A 24,866-nucleotide genomic window follows, 5' to 3' on the forward strand; every position below is an offset into this window, starting at 1 on the left:
AAATCTCGTGGCCTGCAGAACAACTAGTATACACCCTACTATTATCTTCCAAATCAACACCAAAAACCTGTTTAAAAATTAAAGATTTTAGCAAGACCTTGAATTTATTAAAATTTGCTTCAGCTAACTGGGGCCACAGGGGCATGGGCCCCCACAGATTTAACCCCCCCCCCCTGCCGACCCTCCCCCACCATTTTCAAGCCCCTCTCCTTTCGCTATCCCTCCCCCGCTGCCACCAGGTACCTTTGCTGGCTGGGGTCCTCAACCCCTGCCAGCCGAAGTCTTCTTCAGCGTCGATCTCCGGCACGTTCGCTGATCTGTTTTTATGAGTCCTGACTCCTGATGTCCTGCATGCACATCCTGCACATTCCTATGTCAAGACTCACAGAAACAGATCGGCGCTAAAGAGGACTTTGGCTGGTGGGGGTTGGGGACCCCTGCCAGCAAAGGTACCTGGCAGCGGCGGTGGAGGGGTTCGAAAGTGGCGGGGGAGGGGCGGCGGCTGGTGGAGGCGGGCTAAAATGTGCCCCCTCACCTCGGGCCTTCGACCCCCCCTCCTGCTGAGGTCTGGCTACACCCCTGTAAATCTGCATGAATATAATGTAGAAGATTATTCCACAAAAAAGGAGCTTCCCTAGAGACAAATGTGGGCTCCTTAGCCACTTCGCTCGTCCCCCTTTATAAACTGGTATTTAACCTCCATCTTCTTGTATGCATCCCTCCTCCCTGAGAAGTTCCCCTTCCCTCCAATCAATATTACCAGGGGCTCCTCACCCACACAGCACTCCCAGGCCCTCTCACATACCGTGTCTCCGATCTTGAGCCCAGAGCAGGACTTGAGCCCTGGAATGACCTCGCCGTTTACACATGTGGCATTAAAAGACAGCGACAGCTCCTCAGGCAGATCACGCACCTCCAGCTCCACCTTGGAGCGGATTTTCTGCAAGGAGAGGAAGGTGGACGAAAAGATGGGTGAAGAGGTGATGGCTGATAGGAGAGAGTTCAGCCATTTGTACGGAGGATGGAAACAAATTCCCCAGGGAGCCAGATGGTCACTCACTCTTATTCTACAACAGACTGCCTAAAGTTAGCCACCAAGGGCTGGAGTCAGTGAATGGCGCTCAATGCTATTCTGTAATGGGCACTCAAAGAGCACCTATTATAGAATAGCATTGTATGCTGATTTTGCCACCCCCCCCCTTCTCCAAATTTGTGTGCCATGACTCACACCTGCTGAACTTGGGCCTACATCCCTGGTATTCTATAACAATGTGGGCAAATTTTAGGAATGCTCCTGACCTCTCCATGCACCTCCAATGGCCATGCCCCCTTTTGGGTTGTGTGCTATGTGATTTGGGTGCACATTGTTATATTTATTTAGATGTTTTTCAGTAGTAGCTCAAGGTACACTAGGTATTTCCCTGTCACTGGAGACCTCACAATTTAAGTTTGAAGCAATGGAGGGTTAAGTGACTGGCCCAAGATCACAAGGAGCAGCAGTGGGATTTGAACCGGCCACCTCTGGATTGCAAGACTGGTGCTCTAACCACTAGGCCATTCCTCCACTTCTCCAATTATAGAATAACGTGCAGCAAGATGACCACACAAATTCAATATTGGCACTAATTGGCTCGTTAGCCAATTGAGTTGGGTGCACATCTTGGATCAGTGCCCAATTTTGGGTGCCACATATAGAATCTGGGGGCAAATGTGCGCATCAGTTCTAGAATACTAGCACTTAAGCATGTGACTATTACAGACCATATTAGTGGCATTCTATAATTTGAGTGAGCAACTCGCTACAGCACTAACACAAGGGGACTTTCACAAGAGGAAGTGCATGGGCGTGCAGAACTTCTAGAATAAAGTGCTGCATTTACACCTGCTATTGGCTAAAATTCTAGAATGGAATCTGGACACCCAGATGCGTTTATAGAATTAGTGCTTCGCATGTTGCATCTTGGCGCCTTTAGGGAATTGTCCATTCAGGGTAGAAATGTGGATGCACTTGGCACTCAAATAGTTACTTAAGTTCATGGTACATGTAAAAGGGGAAACCGAAGGACTAGGGGTGGGAGGTGATGTCTGGCAAGATTTGCAATGGGGGTTGATAAGACAAGTACAGTCTCTTCCTAGCATGACCGCATTAGTCCCAGTGCATCATGGGAGTTGAAATTTGGTATTGTTTAATTAGGGTTGAACGAAGATGGCTGAATAGCCAGGAACAGCCCAGGTGCACCACCCAGTGAATCTGAAGCTCTTTGGTCCAATAAGAAAGGACATCCAACCGGGAGACAACACTCTTAGGTTATAACCACAGCCTCCTCTGCAGAAATCCCTGGAGCTGCTCTTGCTTAATGCACAGGGATTATTGTATAAGAGCGCTAGAGGCTGTGGCAGCTGGTGCAAGATATGAGTTACCTCATAAGAGTCCACTATAAGCTGAATGACGTTGCTGGAATCTTCAGATAGAGTCCCTACAGTGGTACCTGGGATCAACTCGCTGTACATCTGGGAAAAGAATAAGAGGAGGAACAGACTGAAAATCTGTATATAATATGTAAGCCGCATTGAGCCTGCCATGAGTGGGAAAGCGCGGGATACCAATGTAATAAAAACAAAAAAAAAAAACACATTTTTCATAAGTACACAAAGAAGCTGTGGAATACATCGTCAGAAGGAATGATGAAGGAGTCAAGAGGTTTGATCACATTCCTGGAGGAGGAGTCCACGATAAGTTATTGGCCAGGCAGATTTGGGAAAGCCATTAATTATGCTTAGAAATGAGATGTGTTATATACTGTTTGGAATCTGATAGGTCCCTGTGACCAAGTCTGGACACTGTTGGGGACAGGATGCTGGGCTCAACTGATTTGGGTCTGACTCAGGGCTAGATGCATCAACCAAATGTTAAAAAAATCTAAATCGTAAAAGTGCTTAACAAATTTGAAACAATGAAGAATGCACAAAAATAACAGCTCAGAAATGTTCGGTGCGGTATTGAAAAGTACAATGTATCATACGTTCGTAATCCCAGTAAGCCCAGTAAGCCCCTTAAGCATGCGCAGAGCAGCCAAGCGTTATGCTGGCTGCTCTGAGCATGCCACAAACGTATTAAACTTACATAGGTTGCTTACGTCAGACTGGGGCGTGCGAGGAGGGGATCGCGACCTGCAAGCCTTTTAGCTCTCTGATCTAGCAGAAGAGTGCAGTTGAAGATAACTCTAAAAAGAACGACCCTCATAAATCCCCTTTTGTAACAAAAGACCTCTTTGCAGCTTGTTTACAGTACTGGGAAAATTGGCTTCAGGTGATAGCAGAGAGTGTTAATTTTCAAAGCTGTGGGAGAAGGGGAGAGACAGGATTTTTAAGCTGCAGGGAGAAGCAGTATGTTTTGTTTTGTAATGATGCAGGGGGAAGCGGAGAGCCATGTGTTTGTGTTTGTATCTCACTTTTCTTTTTAAACATGCCGGCTTGGATTTTTATGGTGCAGGGGGCAGCGGGGAGATGATAGCTCAGGCCTTAACGACAGGTCTGAGCGCACGTAAATTTTCTGATGGTAAATGATTCGTTGCAATCATCGGTATGGTTAGTGCATTCCGAATTGTCTACATTTCAATGGTAGTTTCTCGTTTGCATTCCGTTTTCGTTAACTGCTTGCTTTGTAGGAAAAAGGCCTTTAATACATGCAACGGTTAGGAATTTCCTTCGTTAAAGGGTTGTTAGAGGGTCGTTAAGGTTTAGTGCATCTAGCCCCCAGTCTGGCTCTTTAATGACTGCCTGCGGATGAGGTGATAGAGATTATTCCCCAGGGCTCCACCTTTTAACATATATCTGAAATCAATTGCAAGAGCTTGTCTTCCCTAGAGTCATGCATAGAGTTTATATTAATGATGTTCTGCCAGTGAAAAATAAATACTCTGCAATCTGTCAGGAAGTGTTGAAATGGTAAATTCCCAAACAGGGGTGAAGAGGGATGTAACCTGAATGGAGCAGTAGTAAAACTCTAGCCCCCTTACTGGGCAGTATAGATGGACCATACTGATTGCTATCTGCCTTCATGTACTATGTTACTGTGTATGAAATATCAGGAAAACTGAGGTTCTATGATATAGCTGAAGGCTTTCACCATATACATAACTTTCATTCAGTGTGTTTTCTCTAGCAAAAAAGGTGCCGGTACTCAAATGCTAGGCCACCCTTCAGGAGTGGGGTGATCACTGAGAGACCCACCCCATAATAGCCAGGACCCCTGAAACCAGTCACAGAATCTATGACAAGGCAGAATTGGTGTGTAGAGCCTGAGATCTTTAATTAAAACTTGGGTTCCACGGGCCAGTTTTAGCAGACAATGGAAAAGGTGCCGGTACTCAGTACCTCCAAGTACTCCCTCAAGAAAAGCCCTGCTTTCATTGCAACCTGGGGACATTTGTTTACCACCTCAGACTGAAGTATGGAATTTAGGAGTCATTTTGACTCCCAGATCAGTGTCCCGTTCAGCTTTGTCAAACTAAAATGCCTACTCCCTCTATCTAAACTGAGGTCAGTGACAGGGGTGAGGGATTCTACAGGACTGTTTTATGCTTCAGTGAAAGATTTCTGGCTTATTTAGGCTGTCAGCCTAATGAACACTACTACAACCTAATACTAAAAAAAAACATTTCACTTATCCCTACTATTCTGTCAGCCCAATGCTCAAAACTCTGGCACTGTACAGAACAGCGCTGAAAAAAACTTCCTAATGCTCAGCGCTAATAGTATGTAAATCATCTGTGCGCTGTTATCGTTGAGCATTAGGAAGTTAAGGGGGAGGATTGTGCTTGGGGCATGCGCACAAGAACTGTTTGGTAAGCAAAGCTCTTGTGCGCATGGCCAGGGAGATGGGACGACGCTAAGGATGTATGCCACCTTGCAAAAGGGTTCAAGTCACATAAAAAGAATGCAGCATAGGGGGCCAGAGCACTAGCTGTGGTCTACAGGACGATGAACTCTCGCCGGTCACAGCTTTGACCCCAAACCTGCAATCCTTCCACCCCTCCCGTGCCTGGATTCCTGACTTTATAGAGCTTCATTTGAGGGAGGGTCTCTCAAACTTCAGCCATCTGCAATGGACACGCTGCTGAATTTTTCACCAGTTTTCAAATCTGGGTGCACAGTTCCTCTTCCAAGCTCCCTGACAGGGCAGACATTTCCTATATTTCTCTCAGTATCCAAAGCATTTTGCTCATTATTTACAACTTGTGCGACTGAAAGACTTTTTTTTATTTTATGCCGGTTCAGACACCCTAAAACTAGCTCCGTACACAACAGACACACCTGGACTGGTGTAGCTGCTCCTACCTAAATTATAAGCATTCCCTGATCATAAAACATACAGTGTACAAAGAAAAAAAAGAGATAGGGGGTAGACCAAGTGTCTATCCAAGCAGCAGGTTTATTAAGAAAACAATTCCAAAAGTACAAAGGTGTACAACAATTCATTTCCAAAGACTCTACACAGTCCTGTGTTTAGGCACTAACGTGCCTTCTTCTGGCATCAAATGAAAAATGTCAGCCACTTATGATAAAAACATATAAACTGACTAGAGAATCCAAAATACCACATCATACTGAAACGCGATGAACACTGGTCAAACCGGCACAAAGCCAAGTGCGTGTCAACAATGGACAAGCACATACGCTAGTATTCTATAAAGGACCAAATAGACTCCTATCAGGTGCCTTCCAAGTGACTATTTACCAGTTATAGAAATACCTCCGGAAAGTCTAAACTCCTGCAATACTGTTTCATTGAGCTGATGTCAAGCTCCAGAAAGGCAAATATTCCAAGTAAGACCACAGCCTATATGAGATCTGCTTGTGCTGTTTCTCTCCTCCCCCACTGGAACCTACCATTTGTTTGATCCTGGGCCACAGCTGCCCATCACAGATAAATATTATAGAAGGGGAGAGAGACAGTCTGTGGTTTCCCTTTTAGTCTTTGTTAAGGAACCATGAAAACCTTATCTGGTGGCTTTGGTTATTTCTGGAAATGCAGAAATAGTTTCCTTCACCCTCCTAAAGGGCTGGAGTAAAGGAGGCAGAAAAATGAGAAGCCAAGGTTTTGAGGTGACAGGGTTCTCTTATTAGCTCAGCTGGGAAGGTGGAGGAGGTGCTCTTCTATCTCAGTGGTAGAGGCTTTTGATTTGATTTGAGAACATGGTAGCTTGGCCCCAACAGCTCAGGCATCTGAAAAGCAAATATTTAGTCTATCACCCCCAACCAAAGAAAGAGACAGTGTGTACCGTGTATAGATCCTTAACAGAACTTGTCACAGCAAAAATCAGATTGATGTTTTTTTCAGAAAGTTTCTCAGTCATCAGACCCAACGATGGATAATCCTGAAAAAGGCCAATATGAACATCACTACATGAATATTATACATAAAAATATACACAAATATGACCAGGATATAGAGTCAAAATTCAGAGATATGTATATCAGGTTGAGAGATTGCCAAAAACTATTCCTGGTTTGATGGCATTATTTAGAGCGAAGAGTTCATTGTCTTTCTAGCAAGTTGTACCTTCTGCTATAACTCTGTCCCAGCATATGCTAATACTGTACTAGAAGTCTATCAAAGCCCAATCTTGGCCATCACTTTATCTCCTTTTAAATGATCTCTTTCTTTCATTTTTACTTTTTTGTTTGCTATTCCCTTCCGCATGATTTCCCATCTTCCAATGGGCCTTGTGCCCTCTCCTAGCATACAAACCCTTCTGGGATATGGTTTCCATGAAAGGCACAAACCTCTTCCGTTAAGAGGAAGCCCTGACATAAAGAGGACACACACATTTCATTCTTTGCATTTTCATAGGGGAGCATCATTCCTCATTTTTGGGTCTAATTCATAATTTCCTGTACTTGACTGACAAAGACAAGCTAAGCTCTTCCCAGGCCTAGAACAGATGTCCACTGTAGCACTTACCAAGATGGTGGTGGCAGAGTAATGGTTATTTGGCCCAATGTGGCACTGCCCGTCATTGGGCCGCACAATTCCTGCCAGTCTTCCATCCAGAGCAATGTGGGTCTTGGCATCTGTGGTGAACACTAGTAGGCGAGAGGCTTCATTCCTCCAACCTATCTTGTCCTGTAGGGAAATGCAAAGACTGGGCTCACCCACACAAATTTTAAAACCCAACAGGGGTTGAGAAAGAAGGGTACCGGAGACAATAAGGAGGCTTGCCAAGTTTAATACCTGTGGGGAAAGCACTTCGGCTGTCTGGCCCAAACGCTAGACTTTCTCAGACTAGAGGTGAATATTAAACTGAGTTTCACAGCTCACATGTACCGAACGAGAGAAAAGCTAAATTATATACCTTAATTCAACGAAATGACTCCCCTTGCTACATTCCAAAGAGTTTATTTGGAACCAGGATCAGTGACCTCGGTTCAAATTAAGGCACCCAAAGTGACAAATTTAGAAAGGGCACCCAGAACGATGGATCGTCATCAGACAATCTGGCATCAGCTGTGAGCTCTCTTTGGCCCCCCTGCACTGTAGGGTGGAGCATGAGGCATATCAGGCATGGCTCAGGGTGCCAAAAGCCTGCCTCATTGGCTCATCCTTTACATTAGTGAAGAGTGTGTCTGACTCTCACTGCTGTGCTCTCTCCCCTGCATGGCCACCGGTACCACCACAGTTTTAAACACAAGAACAGGTACTTCCTGATCTCATGTTTAAACCCCTGTGCAAGGTAAAACACATAGTCATGAAAGCAAAACAACATGCTCATTCCACAGTTTAAAGGGCTGATGCAGACAGGCAGGGGGAGGGTGCACAAAAATAAAGCTGACCACAGGGAGGGAGGAGGAGGGAGAGGGGACCCACAAAGCAAAAATTGACTGCAGGGCAGTGGCGTAGCCACAGGTGGCCCAGGCCCACTCAACAGTAGCACACATTTAACAGTAGCTGGTGGGGATCCCAAGCTCCGCCAGCTGAAGACTTCCCCCTGATGGTAACTAAAATGCTACTCTCCATGATACCGGCATCTGCACATGCTCAATTTTCAGCGCATGCCTGCTGCAGACTGCCAAGGTGTAAAGAAGCATTTTCCCGTCAACTGAGATATTTTTTGGTGGTGGTGGTGGTGGTGGGGGGGGGGGGGGGGGGGGGGGGGGGGGGGTAGAACACTTGGTGTCCACCCACTTCTTGCCTAGGCCCACCCAAAATCTGTTGTCTGGCTACGCCCCTGCTGCAGGGGGAAGGGTGGGAATACCGCAAAGCAAAGGTTGGCTCAGTGCTACAAACCTTTGAGCCTGCACAGCTGCAGGAGCTGTTTGAGTGGAATTTATGCCTGTGGTTAGGTGACTTCTTGTAAGGTATTTCATAATAGGAAAGTTACAATCGCTATAGTCAAAGATGCCAGTGGTCCCTGAAAGGTCCATCACTCAATAAACCAGTGACTTCAACTCTCTCTGCTCAAACTTACATTATAAGCTCTTTAAGGTAGGAACATTGCAACCAAGTGTATACAAGTAATAGAGAAAGACCTGACAGACACAGTTGGCAACTCTTTCATGAAACAACTCAATGTTATGTGGCCACTGTCTTGTAATAAACGCTTACGTCACAGACGGTAGCCTGTAAGATGGCATCAAAGCCCCCCTCAGGTGCATCGCGGTTGCGAGACACGCTCTGCTTCTGTACTTCCTCATTGAAACGTTTGACTTCGTCAGTCAGTGCCAGGACATGTTTGTAGCCAAACATCGGCAAGCAGGTGGACTGTATCCTAGAAGAGATGCAGGCAGTGGTAAGTCTGTGTTCAACCTGCAATGTATAAAACATGAACCTCCAGGTTCTAGACTCAGACTAGCTGCCTGCGTATGATCAGCTGCCCTCTCGCCAGTGGCGTACCAAGGGAGGGGGCGATGGGGGCAGTCTGCCCCGGGTGCACGCTGCTGGGGGGGGGGGGGTGCTGCGCCGGTCAGCGTCGTTCGTTTCCATGCTCCCTCTGCCCCGGAACAGGAAGTAACCTGTGCCGGGGCAGAGGAGCATGGAAACGAACGACGCTGACCGGCGCGCGGCACCCCCCCCTGCAGCCTGCACCCGGGGGTGAGGGGGTTCTTTCGCTGGGGTAGGGGGGTGTTCTTTCGCCGGGGCGGGGTTGCGCTGCACGGGGGGGGGGGTGCATCGGCGATCTGCCCCGTGTGTCAGCGCCCCTAGGAACGCCACTGCCTCTCGCCTGTTGCTCAGTTACATAAAAACATAAGCGTTGCCATACTGGGACAGACCAAGGGTTCATCAAGTATAGCATCCTATTTCCAACAGTGGCTGGCAAGATCCCAGAACAGTTCAATACATTTTATGCTGCTTATCCTAGAAATAAGCAGTGGATTTTCCCCCAAGTCAATCTTAATAATGGCTTACGGACTTTTCTTTTAAGAAGTTATCCAAATCTTTTTTAAACCCCGCTAAGCTAACTGCTTTTACCACATTCTCTGGCAACAAATTCCAGTGTTTAATTGCACGTTGAGTGAAGAAATATTTTCTCCGATTTGTTTTAAATTTATTACTTTGTAGCTTCATTGCATGCTTCCTAGTCCTGGTATTTTTGGAAGAAGTAAACAAGTGATTCAGGTCCACCCGGTCCATTCCACTCATTATTTTATAGACCTCTATCATATCTCCCTTCAGCCATCTTTTCTCTAAGCTGAAAAGCCCTAGCCACTTTAGCCCTTCCTCATAAAGAAGTTGTCCCATCCCCTTTATCATTTTTGGGGCCCTTCTCTGTACCTTTTCTAATTCCACTATATCTTTTTTGAGATGCAGTGACCAGAATTGCACACAGTATTCGAGGTGTGGTTGCACCATTTTTGTTTTCCATTCCTTTGCTAATAATACCTAATGTTCTATTTGCTTTCTTAGCCACCACTGCACACCAGGGGCGTATCTGGACTCCGGCGGTAGGGGGGGCCAGAGCCAGAGAGAGGGGGCACATTTTAGCGCCCCCCCCGCCGCCGCCGCCCCCACCGCCGAGCCCCCACCGCCACCAATGACTTAGTCTCTCCACCCCCCTCCCGCCGCCAACCCTCCCCCGCTGCCGTTCTTACTTTTGCTGGCGGGGGACCCCAACCCCCGCCAGCCGAGGTCTGCTTCCACCTGCCGCTGCCTTCAAACCTTCTTCTTCAGCCGGCGGGGGACCCCAAACCCCCGCCAGCCGCCCCGCGCTGTTTAAAATTCATCTTCGGCCTCCGTGGCCGTGCTGCTGGGATAGGCGGCGCTGTTGAAATCCACTTCGGAGTCTGACGTCGTTGTACGTTGTACGTGCTGCGACGTCAGACTCCGAAGTGGATTTCAACAGCGCCGCCTATCCCAGCAGCACGGCCACGGAGGCCGAAGATGAATTTTAAACAGCGCGGGGCGGCTGGCGGGGGTTTGGGGTCCCCCGCCGGCTGAAGAAGAAGTTTTGAAGGCAGCGGCAGGTGGAAGCAGACCTCGGCTGGCGGGGGTTGGGGTCCCCCGCCAGCAAAAGTAAGAACGGCAGCGGGGGAGGGTTGATGGCGGTAGGGGGGTCCAGGGCAAAATCTGCGGGGGCCCAGGCCCCTGAGGCCCCACGCAGATACGCCCCTGCTGCACACTGAGTAGAGGGTTTCAGTGTATCATCAATGACATACTGGCTTCTGCTTTGAAAAGGAGCTGACTTTATGGGTAGCAATTTAATTTTTTTTAATTTTAGTATGGAAGGCTAAGAAAAATTCCAGGCATCCACATTCCCCCTGGAAGTCAGAATCTTCAGTACTTGTTGAGGCATAAGAAAACAAAAAACAAAAACAGGCTTTTTATTTTCCAATGGCTTCCAAAAAAGCCCAAAATGATGTCATTTTGACACCTTATTTCAAATTCAGATCACAAGACAACTGCACCCTATCAAGAGTTTCTTCTTCCCCCTTATATTGTTTAATGTGGTTTTGTGTTCAGTGGCTTTCTTCTTTGGAAAGTTTGACGTTAGGTGTCATATCTTTGCCGATGGTATCCAAATCTTTTTGCACCTTGGGAAGGAGTCAATATGGTGAATGTTAAATGTTGCTGAGAAAAACTGCAGCTTTGGTTTAAAAGGAACAGACTTAAATAAACTCCATGAAATCAGAACGTGTCTGATTTATTTGGAAAGATAAGGCATTGGGAAACACACTCTCCCCCCTTAGCAGGAACTCCCCCTTAGCAGGTAACCCCCTCCCCCCCTTAGCAGGCACCCTTTTAAATATTCATACTGGGCCTGAAGTTTATGGGTTTTGTTAGACTCAGAATTGATGTCTGACAAGCAGATTTCTAATGTCAGGTGCTCTTTTGACAAGCTTGTATCTGTTAAGGAGGGTCTGGCCATTGTTTGGCATGAATGCATGACAACCTTAAGTCATGCACCCATTATGAACCATCTGGACTACTGCAACAACAAAGAAGCTTCAGGATCATATCACTCTGGTTCTTCATTCACTCCACTGGTATCAGTGGAGAGCAGTGGCGTAGCCACAGGTGGGCTGGCCCTGGGCCCACCCACTTTGGACTCGGGCCCACCCCAAATTTTGACACTCTTGCTGTGGCTGGTGGGGATCCTCAAACCTTGCCAGCTGAAGATTTTGTCTCCTTGAGCAGCCAGCGCTCATCCAAATGTCAGCCAGCAGCACTTGCCTTGAGCTGACGCTGAGATCAGCCCTTCTGCACATGCTCAGTTTTCCCACATGCAAAAGCACTGAGCATGCACAGCCTGGACAGCAGCATCAGTGTGAGGCAAGTGATGCCGGCTGCCATTTGGAAGAGTGCTGGCTGCTCGAAGAGGAGGAAATCTTCAGCTGGTAGGGTTTGGGATCCCCACCAGCTCAAGTATTTAATATTTGGGGTTTGTGGGCAGGAAGGAGTGGAGAGAGCAGCCAACCGGAGGGGGGCCAGGGAGGGTGAATTCCATGCCCACCCACCTTGGGCTCAGGCTCACCCAAATTAGCTATCTGGCTACGTGCCTGGTGGAGATAGGATAATTTTTTTAATTCTATACTTGGTCTTTCGGGTTTTGAGCTCTCATAAGGTTCAATACAGTGTCCCCTTCAAACAGCCTTTGCTTTTTGGGCTCAACACTATGGAACTCCCTTCCATTGTTTATCCGTTTGGGATGTGATTTCTTGCATTTCTGCAAGCTGGTAAAAATATTTGCATATTTGAGTAATGGCGTCCAATATTTCAAAGAGGCTATGGTTGTTTGATAGTGATTAGTTTATAGACAAAAGTTAGTTCTGAAGTGGGTTTTATTTTATTTTATCATATTTTGTTAATGTTTGTTTTATGTGTGTATTTTAACGTAAGTGTGGTTCTGTTTACTGGTTTGTATATATTTTTATTGATATTTGTATACCACACCTTGTGAAGGTTTCACTTACGTTGTTATGAAGTCAAGTCACATCAATAAATAACTAGAAAGAACAAAGAATTACTTCCTCAGCATCATCTGGAAAGCTCACTATGAACAGGTTCCCAGTGATAGGAGGTTTTTGGCTAATGTAGAGGACAGATTTATATCATTTGTTAAACAGCCTGTTCCAAAGCTCCAACTTTTGACCTTTTTCAGACTATCTAATACACAGCCAGCACTGAGAAACCCTGCCTAAACACCTCAGTCCCTCAGTTGGTAAAATGACACCTTCCGCCCGATATTTAAAACCATTTAACCATCCAGGAACAGCTCCTGGCTGGTTAAATGGTACTTAACTGGCCATCCAGCAATATTCAGTGGGAGATGCTGGTTATCTTCCGCTGAATATTGCCGGTCAGTGCTTAGCAGATAACCGATTATATCATGCGATATAACTAGGTATCTGCCAATATTCAGCGCATCGCCGGCTATGTTTTGTGGACAAATTAGGATGCCAAAATCGCTGGTATATCTTTGTCCAGTTTAAACTTAACTAACCATCGCTGAATATTGGCTTGGCTGGTTAAATTTAAATGACCAAAAAACACCCAGATATTCAATGCCGGTCCCTGGAAATGGCCCAGCATTGAATATCTGGGCTTAGCACTGACCACAGGAGGCAGCCCGGCTAACTCCTGCGGTCTGAACATCAGGCTCCTTGTGTGTTCTGCCTGTCCAAAATTGATCTAGCTTTACCACTGTACTTTGGTACTCCACTTTTTGAATGAAGAACCATGCTCTATAAGTTTCTTTGACAGTAGCAGTGACTTACTTCAAGCAAGGGTTTTCAATAGCCTCCTTGGGAGAGATATACATATAGGGGGACATGGGCTTGTCTACAAAGGCCCCAAAGCCAATGTGTAGGTTGCTGGTCACTTTTCGCATCCTCTCGGTTAGGTTGGTGCCTAGAGTTTGGATCTTTTGTAAGTCATCCTTCATGGAATGTGAAAGGTCCATCAGATAGTAGATGTCCACAGGGTAGTCTTCTACTTGGCGCACTTGGATGGAGAAGGTTTTGGCATCATCTGAATGGGAAGACAACAAATTTAGTTTTGGTTGCTGGGGCTGATCAGATGTAGAAAAGTCAAGGCATGAATGTGATAGGGGCAGGTCAGGACCACTGAGTAGCTTCACTGTAGAAACACAAAGTACTTGCTCATCTTTTTCCCCACACTTGCTCCTCTAATTACATCAATCAACAGCATATTCATGGATCAAAGATTCCATGCCACATTAACATGAATTAGACTGGCTAGACAAGATGAAGCAGGTGGAAGGAATGACATCAGTATGGTTACATCCACCTCTAGTCTTGATTTTCTTTAGTTCTAGTGTATTTGGTTCCTTATGAAATCAGGACGAGACTACTACCACCAACATGCCAAATTATGGATGTAAACTTTGGTCCCTACCTGGCCGCAGGTGGAGTTCAATTCTCTGGGGACTCATCTGGGTGATGTATCCTTCCGAGCCTTTGTCACTGAGAGACTTGTCCTCCAGGATGTTAACGCTACTGACTGGTGACTCAAGGTTCTCCTGTCCACATCCATTCTCAATCAGCTTGCTCAGAACATCACAGCGAGGTGCCCCTCTCTCCAAATCCTGCCAGGAAGGACACAAAAAAGAACCTAATCAGAAGAAGTAATACAATGGATTAACAGTTGATCAGGGTTGGTCAATGGTGGAGACATTCTGCAAAAGCTTTTGGCACTATGAATGACAAAATCTGCTATGCTTCTCTGTGCATCTGTGATAATATTAGGGAACACACAAGGGTTTAGTCTCTTTTGAAACAATCAGGTTCCATTCCACTTATGTTTCCATCAGAGGATTCTGCATCTAACCTGACTCACTCCCAGAAGGGAAATAACTGGCAAAAAGCACTTCGAAAAAATTCTTAACCCTGCATCCCTTGGCCAGACAACACAGTTCCAACAATATAGTCCCAAAGTCCTTATGTCTGTTGTGTGTTCCTTTGAAATGGGGACTTGCCCCAAGAAACCTTCCACTTTGGGAATCCTATTAGTGGAGGCAGGAAGATGGACAGTGAGAAGATGAATGGGAGGAATAGCAGATATAGCAATGGATGGGGGAATGGAAAAGGATTTACAAAGTATTGCAGTACTGAGATTTGCAGGTTCAGTTCCTGGACAGGAGGAGCAGACTTTTCAAATCATAGGCTCCTAGGAAGGGACCTTAGACCATCAATGAATTAGCCGTAGTGAAAAAGGGGAAGCCATCAGGCTCCCTCTCTTTGAAGAGCTCAAGGATTACGTCATGCAAATCTCTGTCATGCAGATTTATTATGGAAATCCCAGAAACTCAAATGGCTAGTGAGCACCTCACGACCAGTTTCAGAAATACTGATCCGGAATATCAGTTACTGAAGCTCCTTATTCCTTCAAGTACTGAGAGGAAATAAACATGCTGAGCATAGGTTGTCCACTGTGATATACCAGCTTAAAAGATGCAGTTCTCCAAAGACCTAAATTGTTAACATTTGTGGCTTATCTGCTATGTTCAAGAACCAGGCTTGAATGGTACAGTGTTAAAATGGTTTAAGCCGTTCATTTTTTATCATACTTATCAGGTTGGAAAAAAACGTTACTTTTTGGAGTCCTGTAGGCGTCAGTTCTAACACAAATCCTTTTTAATTTATATATGGTCCCCTGGCGATTCTGATTCACAGCTTAACAGTTAGCTGTCTTTTGGGTGGACTCAACAGAAATAAATAATTTTAGTCTATGTCTGGAGGCTGTTTCATTTTGGCTTCAAAAACTGAACCTTCCCCACAAGTCAGAGGCATTATGGATCAGCAGGATGGTTGTTCCCTTTAAATTCTTCCCTGAACTTCCAGGCTGAATATTTGCCTAAAAATGTTGATATAAGTTTGTCTACAACATATCCCAACTTCCCGCTTCCTCCTTAAATCCCCTATATACCTAACATTCATAACCCTATTCTACCATAATAACACCTTGTATTTGTTCATACCGGAACTGGCGAACGCCATTACGGTACTATGTAAGCCACATTGAGCCTGCAAATAGGTGGGAAAATGTGGGATACAAATGCTACAAATAATAAAAAAAAACAGATAAAGCTTGATTGTAAAATTGAATATGACCAATTTGTCACAACAAACTACTGGTTTAATCTTTCCCATGTTTAAAGACCGAAGTTTTTTAGGGAACAAATCAACAGGGTATGTTCTCTCTTTGATATCAGGTTAACTTGATTATTGTAATGTTTACATTAAATCAAACCAGTTCTTGTACACAGCTAATAACCCCTTTCTAGGGTTTAGTGCGGTTTACATTCTAGGTGAGACAGAAGCCGATAACGTTAGTGTTGGGTATGAGAACAATTAGAGACCATTAAGGCCTACTAGTTACTAGATACCAACTCCAGCAGTCAAGTTAGTCTTTGGAGCTAAGAGGTATGACCATGTGACACTTCTGCTTATTCAGAAGTGTCAAATGGTCCCCATTCATTTCAGAATTAGGCTGTAGGTTTTCATGTATACATTTAGATGTATAAACAGGGGTAGTCTACAACATCTAGTGGACTGTCTACTTCGTTCTTCCCAGTCTCATCTTCTTATTTTTGCCCCCCCTTCCCCAATCAGCATTTACACTGCACATAACTCTGGCAGTTACTTTGAATATCTTTGGTTATCAGCAAATTTAATTACCTCACTAATTATTCCCATCTCTAGATCGTTTATAAATTGGTTAAAAAGTCATAGGTCCCAGCACAGACCCCTGGTGAGCCCCACTGTCTACCCTTATTCATTGAGATTACATAAGCTATTATTAAGATGGACTTGGGAAAATCCACTGCTTATTTCTAGGATACTGCCAAACAACGCAGCTAACTCTGCTCAAAATCACAACTACCAACAAAAAGAAGAGTAAGCAGAGTGCTAAGGGAGAATCAGATGGCAGACAAGAACAATCTGAGAGCCTGAAACAGCGCGGAGAATTCCCCTTGAGAAAGCCAGGAGGGCGAAACAGGCTCCTGTTAGATGGCAGACGAGAACAATCTGAGAGCCTGAAACAGCGCGGAGAATTCCCCTTGAGAAAGCCAGGAGGGCGAAACAGGCTCCTGTTGGGGAGTGCTGATTTACAGGCATACAGATAAGTTATACACTCTTTAAGCCAACTGCTATCAACACAACATAAGAGCTAAATGGCATGCTGTATAATAATAAATAAGAAAAAAAGAAAAAAAGGTGAAAAATAGTTGAAGATAAGCGTGCTGGGTAGCTCAGTCAATGGTAGGAGGGCGGGTAAAAGTCTATGATTATAACAAAGCAGCGTAAAAGAAATTCAACGATAATTGCTGCTAGTTTATGAGACTTTGCCTATAAACTCCACCATATGATTCTCCCTTAGTACTCTGCTTACTCTTCTTTTTATTTCTAGGATAAGCAGCATAAAATCTGTTTTAGTCTTTCAGGGCCTTGCCAGGTACTTGTGACCGGGATTGGTCATTATTAGAAACAACATACTGGGATTGATGGACCTCTGGTCTGCCCCAGTATGGGAATGTTTATGTCCTTGTGAATTCCCTTCAGAGATGTAGTCAGGGAATGGAGGAGGAGGGTATAGGTGACAATTGAGGAATATCTAAGGCAAGAAAATAAAAATAACCACACTGGGTTCCTTTTCTGCTGATTTCCATCTCTCTACTCATTTCATACTATGTATTGGCCTAATATGTTTACAGCTATGTTTTGATTATTTTCTGTGTTTTATTGAGTATGTTTATTAGTTTTATCCTATTTTACTTGCACATTGTAAACCACCCTGAATGTCCCTCATTGGTCTGGTCTGGCTAAAGGAAAGAAAATTATCAGGTAAGACATAATTTTATGTTTTATGTTAAGCTGTACCTGCTGTACCTCACCTTGGGTGATTTTCTTCATAAAGGCAGTTAATAAATCCCAATAAATAAAAATATCAAACTTTTAATAAACTTGGAAACTTGGTTATTTCCGTTGAATATTAACAGCCAAGAACAAAAGAACAGCCATACTGGGTCAGACCAATGGTCCATCTAGCCCAGTATCCTGTTTCCAGCAGTGGCCAATCCAGGTCACAAGTATCTGGCAGAAACCCAATTAGTAGCATCAATTCCATGCTACCAATCCCAGGGCAAGCAGTGGCTTCCCCATGCCCATCTCAATAGCAGACTATGGGCTTTTCCTCCAGAACTTGTCCAAACCTTTTTTAAACCCAGTTATGCTAACCACTGTTACCACATCTTCCGGCAATGAGTTCCAGAGTTTATTCTTGGAAGGAAAAATATTTCCTCTTATTTGTTTTAAAAGTATTTCAATGTAACTTCCTTGAGTGTCCCCTAGTCTTTGTACTTTTGGCTACCCCGAAAATTCAAGCGCTGGCTGGCTAAGTTTAGCAGCCAAATCGGACCACATAAATAGCAGTCCTATCTTTGGCTGCTAAAAACTTAACCAACCAGCGCTGAATATCCGGTTAAGTTTAAGCCTGCCAAAAAAACCCCTGGATATTCACTGCCAGTTGCCGGAAACAGGTCAGCGTCGGTTGTAGCACTTACGCAGGCTACCTCCCATGGTCTGAGTATTTGGTCTAATGTGTTTTAACAGGGGACTTTCCTGCAGCACTTTTCTGGGGCTTTTTCTTTATTTTTACTTTGCAAAAAATTAACACAAGAACACTTATCAGAGGCAGTGAGGGGGCCTTTTACTAAAGCTTAGCTCAAGTTATCTGCAGCAGGGCCCATTTTATTCCTATGGGCCCTGCTGCAGAAAACTCGAGCTAAGCTTTAGTAAAAAAAAAACACCCTAAGTGTTCCCACGCGCTAATTGTAACATGCCAGCTGGATAATGCAGGAACACCCACCCTTTGCCTATGACATGCCTCCTATGAAAAATAATTTTGAACAATCAGAAATGCTCAGGTTAGCGTGCACAAAACAGGCAAAATATTGTAAAATGCTTTAATGTGTTTAGCCTGTTTGCATGCGCTAATGCTCTTTAGTAAAGGGAAAGGGGAAATGGAACTTGATATACCGCCTTTCTGAGGTTTTTGCAACTACATTCAAAGCAGTTTACATAATATATACAGGTACTTATTTGTACCTGGGACAGTGGAGGGTTAAGTGACTTGCCCAGAGTCACAAGGAGCTGCAGTGGGAATTGAACTCAGTTCCCCCAGGATCAAAGTCCACTGCACCAACCACTAGGCTACTCCTCCACTAGCAGCATTCCATGTAGAAGCCTGCCCTTGCAGATTAGCAATGCGGCCGCGCAGGCTTCTGTTTCTGTGAGTCTGACGTCCTGCACATGCGCCAGACTCACAGAAACAGAAGCCTGCGCAGCCGCGTTGCTGATCTGCAAGGGCAGGCTTCTACATGGAATGTTGCTAGTGGAATAGCAACATTCCATGTAGAATCTCCAACAGTAGCAACAGAATCTCAGGTACTTTATTTTGTACCTTTTGTCTAGAATGCTCTCTTCTGTCTGTCCTGAGACTCAAAAAGAAATTCAGGCTTTTCACTACGGCCTTAGACATTCAAGTCTCTTGGATGAATACTCTGGGTTTTTTAAAGTATTCCATGAATACTTTGCCTTTTTATGTTTACTGCTTCTGCTATTTTTATACTGATAGGGGCCCTGTTTACTAAGGTGCGCTAGCGTTTTTAATTTAGCACGCTAAAAATGCTAGTGCAGCTTAGTAAACAAGGCCCGTAGTTTTTATAGTACTTTTAAAAAAGATTTTTATGCATTTATTATTTATTTGAAAGATCTATAATCTATACATCCAAAAAAAAATTTTTGTTACATTTGTACCCCGCACTTTCCCACTCATGGCAGGCTCAATGCGGCTTACATATTATATACAGGTACTTATTTGTACCTGGGGCAATGGAGGGTTAAGTGACTTGCCCAGTGCGGAATGCAAGAAAACATTTGTACTTTAATGCTTGGTTTGTAATATGCTGTATAACAGTTATGTGTTATATATATAATATTGAATTTTATGTAACTCATTTTTTATTTAAGCAGACATAATATTTGGCTATGCTTTGCTGTCAGAATTTGTCCAAGATTCCTGCCAACAGGATTTTAATCTAGATCTATCTAAATAAGGAAAAAAAAAGACATGGCAATTCCCTATTTCCTCCTGACATTTCTCCTCTGCCTCTCACACTATTCACTCCTTCTCTAACCTCATCCCTCCCCCCAATCTTTCTGACCATTTGACCGGCCAAAAAATGCAGTCTACTGCAAGACATTCCAGAAATGTTTATATGAAACAGAAATGTGCTAACCGCTTTCCAACACAGGCAAGCCTGCCCTTTCCTATATCCCACTTTCCCTTCCCTCCCTCTTTTCAAATGCAAATGAAGGCTGACCCTTAGGCATGAAAAGGGAAACCGATCACCAAAAAAGGAATGGAAGAGAGACACAGCCAAAACAAGTCAAAACATTTACAATTCCCATCCACTGAAATGTTCATGCAAGCCGCAGAATACATAAATCACTGGGCCCATGGAAATCTTGTCCATCCCCCCCTTAACATCTATGACAGTTTCCATTTTGTTTGATTTCTTTGACAAACCTACTAAGTTCATCGCCTCATGCACAAGAATATAAAAAATATATCTAAATCCAAAACACACTCAGTGGCATCAGTTATCTGTAAAAAAAACAAACTGATACTACATTGCAGGGTTTAATAGTCTCCCCAGGTATGATAACATCAGAGATTATTCCATGATCGCAGAAACTCCCCTAATTCCAGGGATTATCGATCCATCTGAGGGCCTCTGACACTCAACCCCAGGGATTACTAACATGCCTCAGGGACCAGAAACCCCCCCTAATTCCAGGGATTACCGAGTCATCTGAGGGTCTCAGACAACTCCCTAATCTCAGGGATTTTCAATCCATTTTGTGGCTTTGGGAATGATATGACTGCCTTGTTTTAGGTGCAGTGGTCCTATTGAGGTTAATATATTCAGAAAGAAAAACTGGAGTCTTTAACAATCCCAGTGGCTGTACAGACGGAAGTGCGTTACTTAATCCTACAGTATATTTATTTATCAAAAGAAAACTGGATTTAAAATGGCTCAGAAATTTCTCCCTCATGGGAAAGAGACCAGAATCCCCAGTCAATTAAATTTTGCCCTGAAAATTTTCAATGTGGAGTGACGGGCAGGGCCAGTGTTAGGGGTGGGCAAACAAGGCAATTGCCCTGTGCCCCCATGTCACCGGGGGCCCAACACCTGCCTAAAGCTGAAAGAGGGACAATCTGAAAACAAGCTTTTGGACCCCACTCCCTAGCGTCTGCCCTGGGCCCCATCATGTCCAGCACCGGCTATGGTGGAGGGGTGGGGAGGGTGTAGGGATTCAATTTATTGAGCGCTATATTGAATGCCTTGTAAATGTTCTCTTTATTGTTTAACATTTTTTTGTTATATTTGTACCCCGCACTTTCCCACTCATGACAGGCTCAATGCGGCTTACATGGGGCAATGGAGGGTTAAGTGACTTGCCCAGAGTCACAAGGAGCTGCCTGTGCCTGAAGTGGGAACCAAACTCAGTTCCTCAGTTCCCCAGGACCAAAGTCCACCACCCTAACCACTAGGCCACTCCTCCACTCCACATTGTCTTGAACATGATAAAAAATCTTGATCGTCTCTCTTTGGCATTTCTGTCCTTAGGTTCCAACTACTGAAAATGCCGTTGAAGCCCACTCTAGCCTATCCAAATCTATCTTGTCATTTGTGGGACACATACCGTAAAAGTCTGCCCAGCCTTGTCTTGAGTTTCCGTCAAAGCCCTCTCCAGCACATCTTAAATCGGTTTGCCATACATGAAACCCGGAATCTTCACAGACGTATATTTATTACATTTGTACCCCGCGCTTTGCCACACATAGCAGGTTCAATGCGGCTTACATAATAAACAAAGTACAAGTCTAGCAAGAAGAATATTACAAACTATAGTAACCATAGGATAAAGGACTTTATAATATGTAATATGACCATGGAAAGGTGTACAATGATAGGATAAGTAAAAGGGAAAGGGAGGGGTAAGGTGTAAGGAAGAAGATGGTGAAGATATAAACAACGACAAAACAAGGTCATGAGGGCGCGCTTATAAGGTTAATTCGGGACGTTTGGGTAAGCTTGTTTAAAGAGGTGAGTTTTCAATATTTTTCTAAATGGTAGATAGTCATTCAGTTTTCGGATGGATCTTGGTAGAGCGTTTCAAAGCTGGCTGCCTAAGAAGGAGAAGCTGGATGCATAAGAGGTTTTATATTTAATTCCTTTGCAGCTGGGAAGGTGTAAATTGAGGTAAGTTCGTGAAGACATTGATCTGTTTCTAATTGGGAGATCCGATTATTCATGTAGAGTTGCCATCTAAGTGCCATTCAAGATCCAAACACACATACAACCATACCATTCATTTTCTAATTAGAGATCCTCTGTGTTCATACCATGCCTTTTTGAATTCCGTCACGCTTTTTCTCCATCAACTCCCTCAGGAGGGCATTCCAGGCATCAACCATCTTCTCCATGAAAAAGAATTTCCTGACTTTACTAAGTCTATCAACCCGCAACCTCAATTCATGTCCTCTAGTTTTACTGTTTTCCCTTCTGTGGAACATATTTGTTTCTATATTAATGCCTTTCAAGTATTTAAACGTCTGTATCATATCGCCCCTGTCCCTCTGTTCCTCTAGGGTATACATATTCATGTCTGCCAGTCTCTTCTCGTATGTCTTTTGGTGTAGGTCCCATATCATTTTCTTACCTTCCTCTGGACCGCTTCAAGTCTTTTTACATCCTTTGCAAGATATGGACTCCAGAACGAATCAAGTTCAAATTTGCCTGTTTAGTTTTTCAAATCTTACAGGGTTCTACACCTGTATTACTAACTAAAGCTGCTTCACTGTTTGGCCCAGTCCAACAGACTGAAAGAACAAATGATGCTAGCGACACCGTTTCATAAGGCAATCCGATATCAGAAGATCTTTCGCTCTCTATTCCCTGTACTTGGAGTTAAATCATGGAACTCTTTACCTATTGACATTAGAATACGTGGAGGGGCATAATTGAACGAAAACGTCTATCTCCATGGGCGTTTATCTCCGAGAACGGGTCCGTGAAGGGGTGGACCGAACCGTATTTTCGAAAAAAATAGACGTCCATGTTTTATTCGACAATTTGTGCGCTGGGCGTTTTTGTTTTTCAGCGATAATGGAAAATGAAAGCGCCCAGCTCAAAACCGAATAAATCCAAGGCATTTGTTTGTGGGAGGGGCCAGGATTCATAGTGCACTGGTCCCCCTCACATGCCAGGACACCAACCGGGCACCCTAGGGGGCACTTTTACAAAAACAAAAAAAAAAAGGTAAAAGAGCTCCCAGGTGCATAGCACCCTTCCCTTGTGTGTTGAGCCCCCCAAATCCCCCTCAAAACCCACTGCCCACAAGTCTACACCATTACTATAGCCCTAAGGGGTGAAGGGGGGCACCTACATGTGGGTACAGTGGGTTTGGGGGGGTTGGACGACTAAGCATTAAGCAGCACAATTGTAACAGGTAGGGGGGGATGGGCCTGGGTCCACCTGCCTGAAGTCCACTGCACCCCCTAACAACTGCTCCAGGGACCTGCATACTGCTGCCAGGGAGGTGGGTATGACATTTGAGGGTGAAAATAAAAAGTTGTGAAACATCATTTTTTTGTGGTGGGAGGGGGTTAGTGACCACTGGGGGAGTCAAGGGCAAGAAAACTCCACTCACGAATCTGCTTTTTTTTTTTTCTTTTTTAACATGGCTCCTGAATTATGGAATTCTCTCCCTGCTCATATACAACTAGAACCGAGACTTGAATCTTTTATGAAAGAGTTAAAAACTCATTTTTTTTTACTCTAGCATTTTCCCTGGGGTTTAAATATTGGGTTTTAACAAAGAAGGTTATGAAATGGCTCTCCTGTCTTTTCTGTTTCCGTGTTGACTTTGTTAAATTACCGCTGTCTAAGTTTAACTAGAGTTAATGAGCCTTTTAGTTTCCAACCATTTTATTGTTAACCTCTTTGATGAGTCCCTATCTCTAAGGGCAAAATATCAAGTCTGATAAATAAAATAAAAGATAAGATCACCCGTAAAGATATGGGACTGGTAATAACTCAGGGTCCTGTTTACTAAGGTGCGTTAGTGTTTTCAGTGCGCATTAAATGCTAGAATCGCCCATAGGAACATATGGGCGATTCTAGCATTTAATGCTAAAAACGCTAGCACGCCGTTAGTGCAGCTTAGTAAACAGGGTCCTCAATTGCAAGGTCATGATTTTTGGCCCATCCCTATGATGTTTAAATATACACTGGGCTCCCAGGATTTCCTGCTTGTTTTAAATTTTATTTTACTGTATTGGGTATGGCTCTTCAACCAAATATAACAAGGAATACACTGGTTTAATCCTGGAAATACAAGATGAATAGAAGCATATTTCTCAATAAGAGTAATACACCCTTTTTTTTCTTTTTGGAACCATGTACAATGTATAATCAAATCCACCTTTCACACACATCCTCCAGGAATTCCTGTTGTTGGAGTTGGCAGTGGTCTGTATGGTGTGTGCCCAGCTAACTGAAACTCAACGGGACCATGTCAGTGTTGCTAAATACTTCTACATAGGCCAACATTACATATTTCCAGGTTTTGTTCCATATACGACACCTCACTGATTTCCGCCTGCTGGAGATAGAGAGTACTGACTGACCAAAGAGGATTTCATCCTATAATACAGTGCAGTACAGAATGACATGGGGACCCGTGATAACTGCGGGGACGGGAACAGAGCCCACAGGGAAAGGGAGGGGATGGGAACAGAGCCCATGAGGATGGGGACAAACTTTGTCCCCGTGTCATTTTCTATTTTGAAGCCTGTTAATGAACTGGAATGTTGTTTATGTTTGAGTGATGCAGACAATGATTTTTGGGAAAAACAAGCAAACATGCTGGCCACAACTAGCAAAATTTGCATGGGGGATCCTGTACATTTCTGCTACCAGCACATCTTCTAAGAAGACATCTTCTATTGCAGGAAGGACTGAGGAAGACAGGAGAGCTAGACTGAATCCTGAGATTGTTGATGACTTATTCAACCACAGATTGGGTGTGGCTTGGATCTCTTTCAGGGAGAGAAAACTAACAACTTATAGCAGCAGCTTCAGAGAGCATTTTCCATCTCACAGATAGGCTGCAGAGAATACCTTCTCCTGCTTCCACCCACCCTACCCCTCTACCCACCCACCCCTAGAGTGACATGTCTTATATAACCTCCCTATCAACCCACTCATTACTTTACCTCACCCATTTCTATTCTTCTATCACCTTCTCCCACTACTCCAACCAGAGTTACACCT

At 44.3% G+C, this 24,866-nt stretch overlaps 1 protein-coding gene across 2 annotated transcripts in view; it reads right to left on the reverse strand.

The window, feature by feature from the left end:
• ITGB3 (integrin subunit beta 3) overlaps positions 1 to 24,866 on the reverse strand; it is an 83,835-nt gene that overhangs the window by 23,287 nt on the left and 35,682 nt on the right. For both annotated transcript variants that reach the window (XM_030220962.1, XM_030220963.1), the window contains exons 3-9: positions 13,856 to 14,045; positions 13,216 to 13,468; positions 8,609 to 8,771; positions 6,968 to 7,129; positions 6,285 to 6,380; positions 2,422 to 2,511; positions 806 to 940 (exon numbers count right to left, since the gene is read on the reverse strand). In XM_030220962.1, coding sequence (XP_030076822.1) covers positions 806 to 940; positions 2,422 to 2,511; positions 6,285 to 6,380; positions 6,968 to 7,129; positions 8,609 to 8,771; positions 13,216 to 13,468; positions 13,856 to 14,045 — 1,089 coding nt within the window. The remainder of the gene's footprint in view (positions 1 to 805; positions 941 to 2,421; positions 2,512 to 6,284; positions 6,381 to 6,967; positions 7,130 to 8,608; positions 8,772 to 13,215; positions 13,469 to 13,855; positions 14,046 to 24,866) is intronic.

Source organism: Microcaecilia unicolor, chromosome 12 (assembly GCF_901765095.1).
Source record: "Microcaecilia unicolor chromosome 12, aMicUni1.1, whole genome shotgun sequence".
NCBI lineage: Eukaryota > Metazoa > Chordata > Amphibia > Gymnophiona > Siphonopidae > Microcaecilia > Microcaecilia unicolor.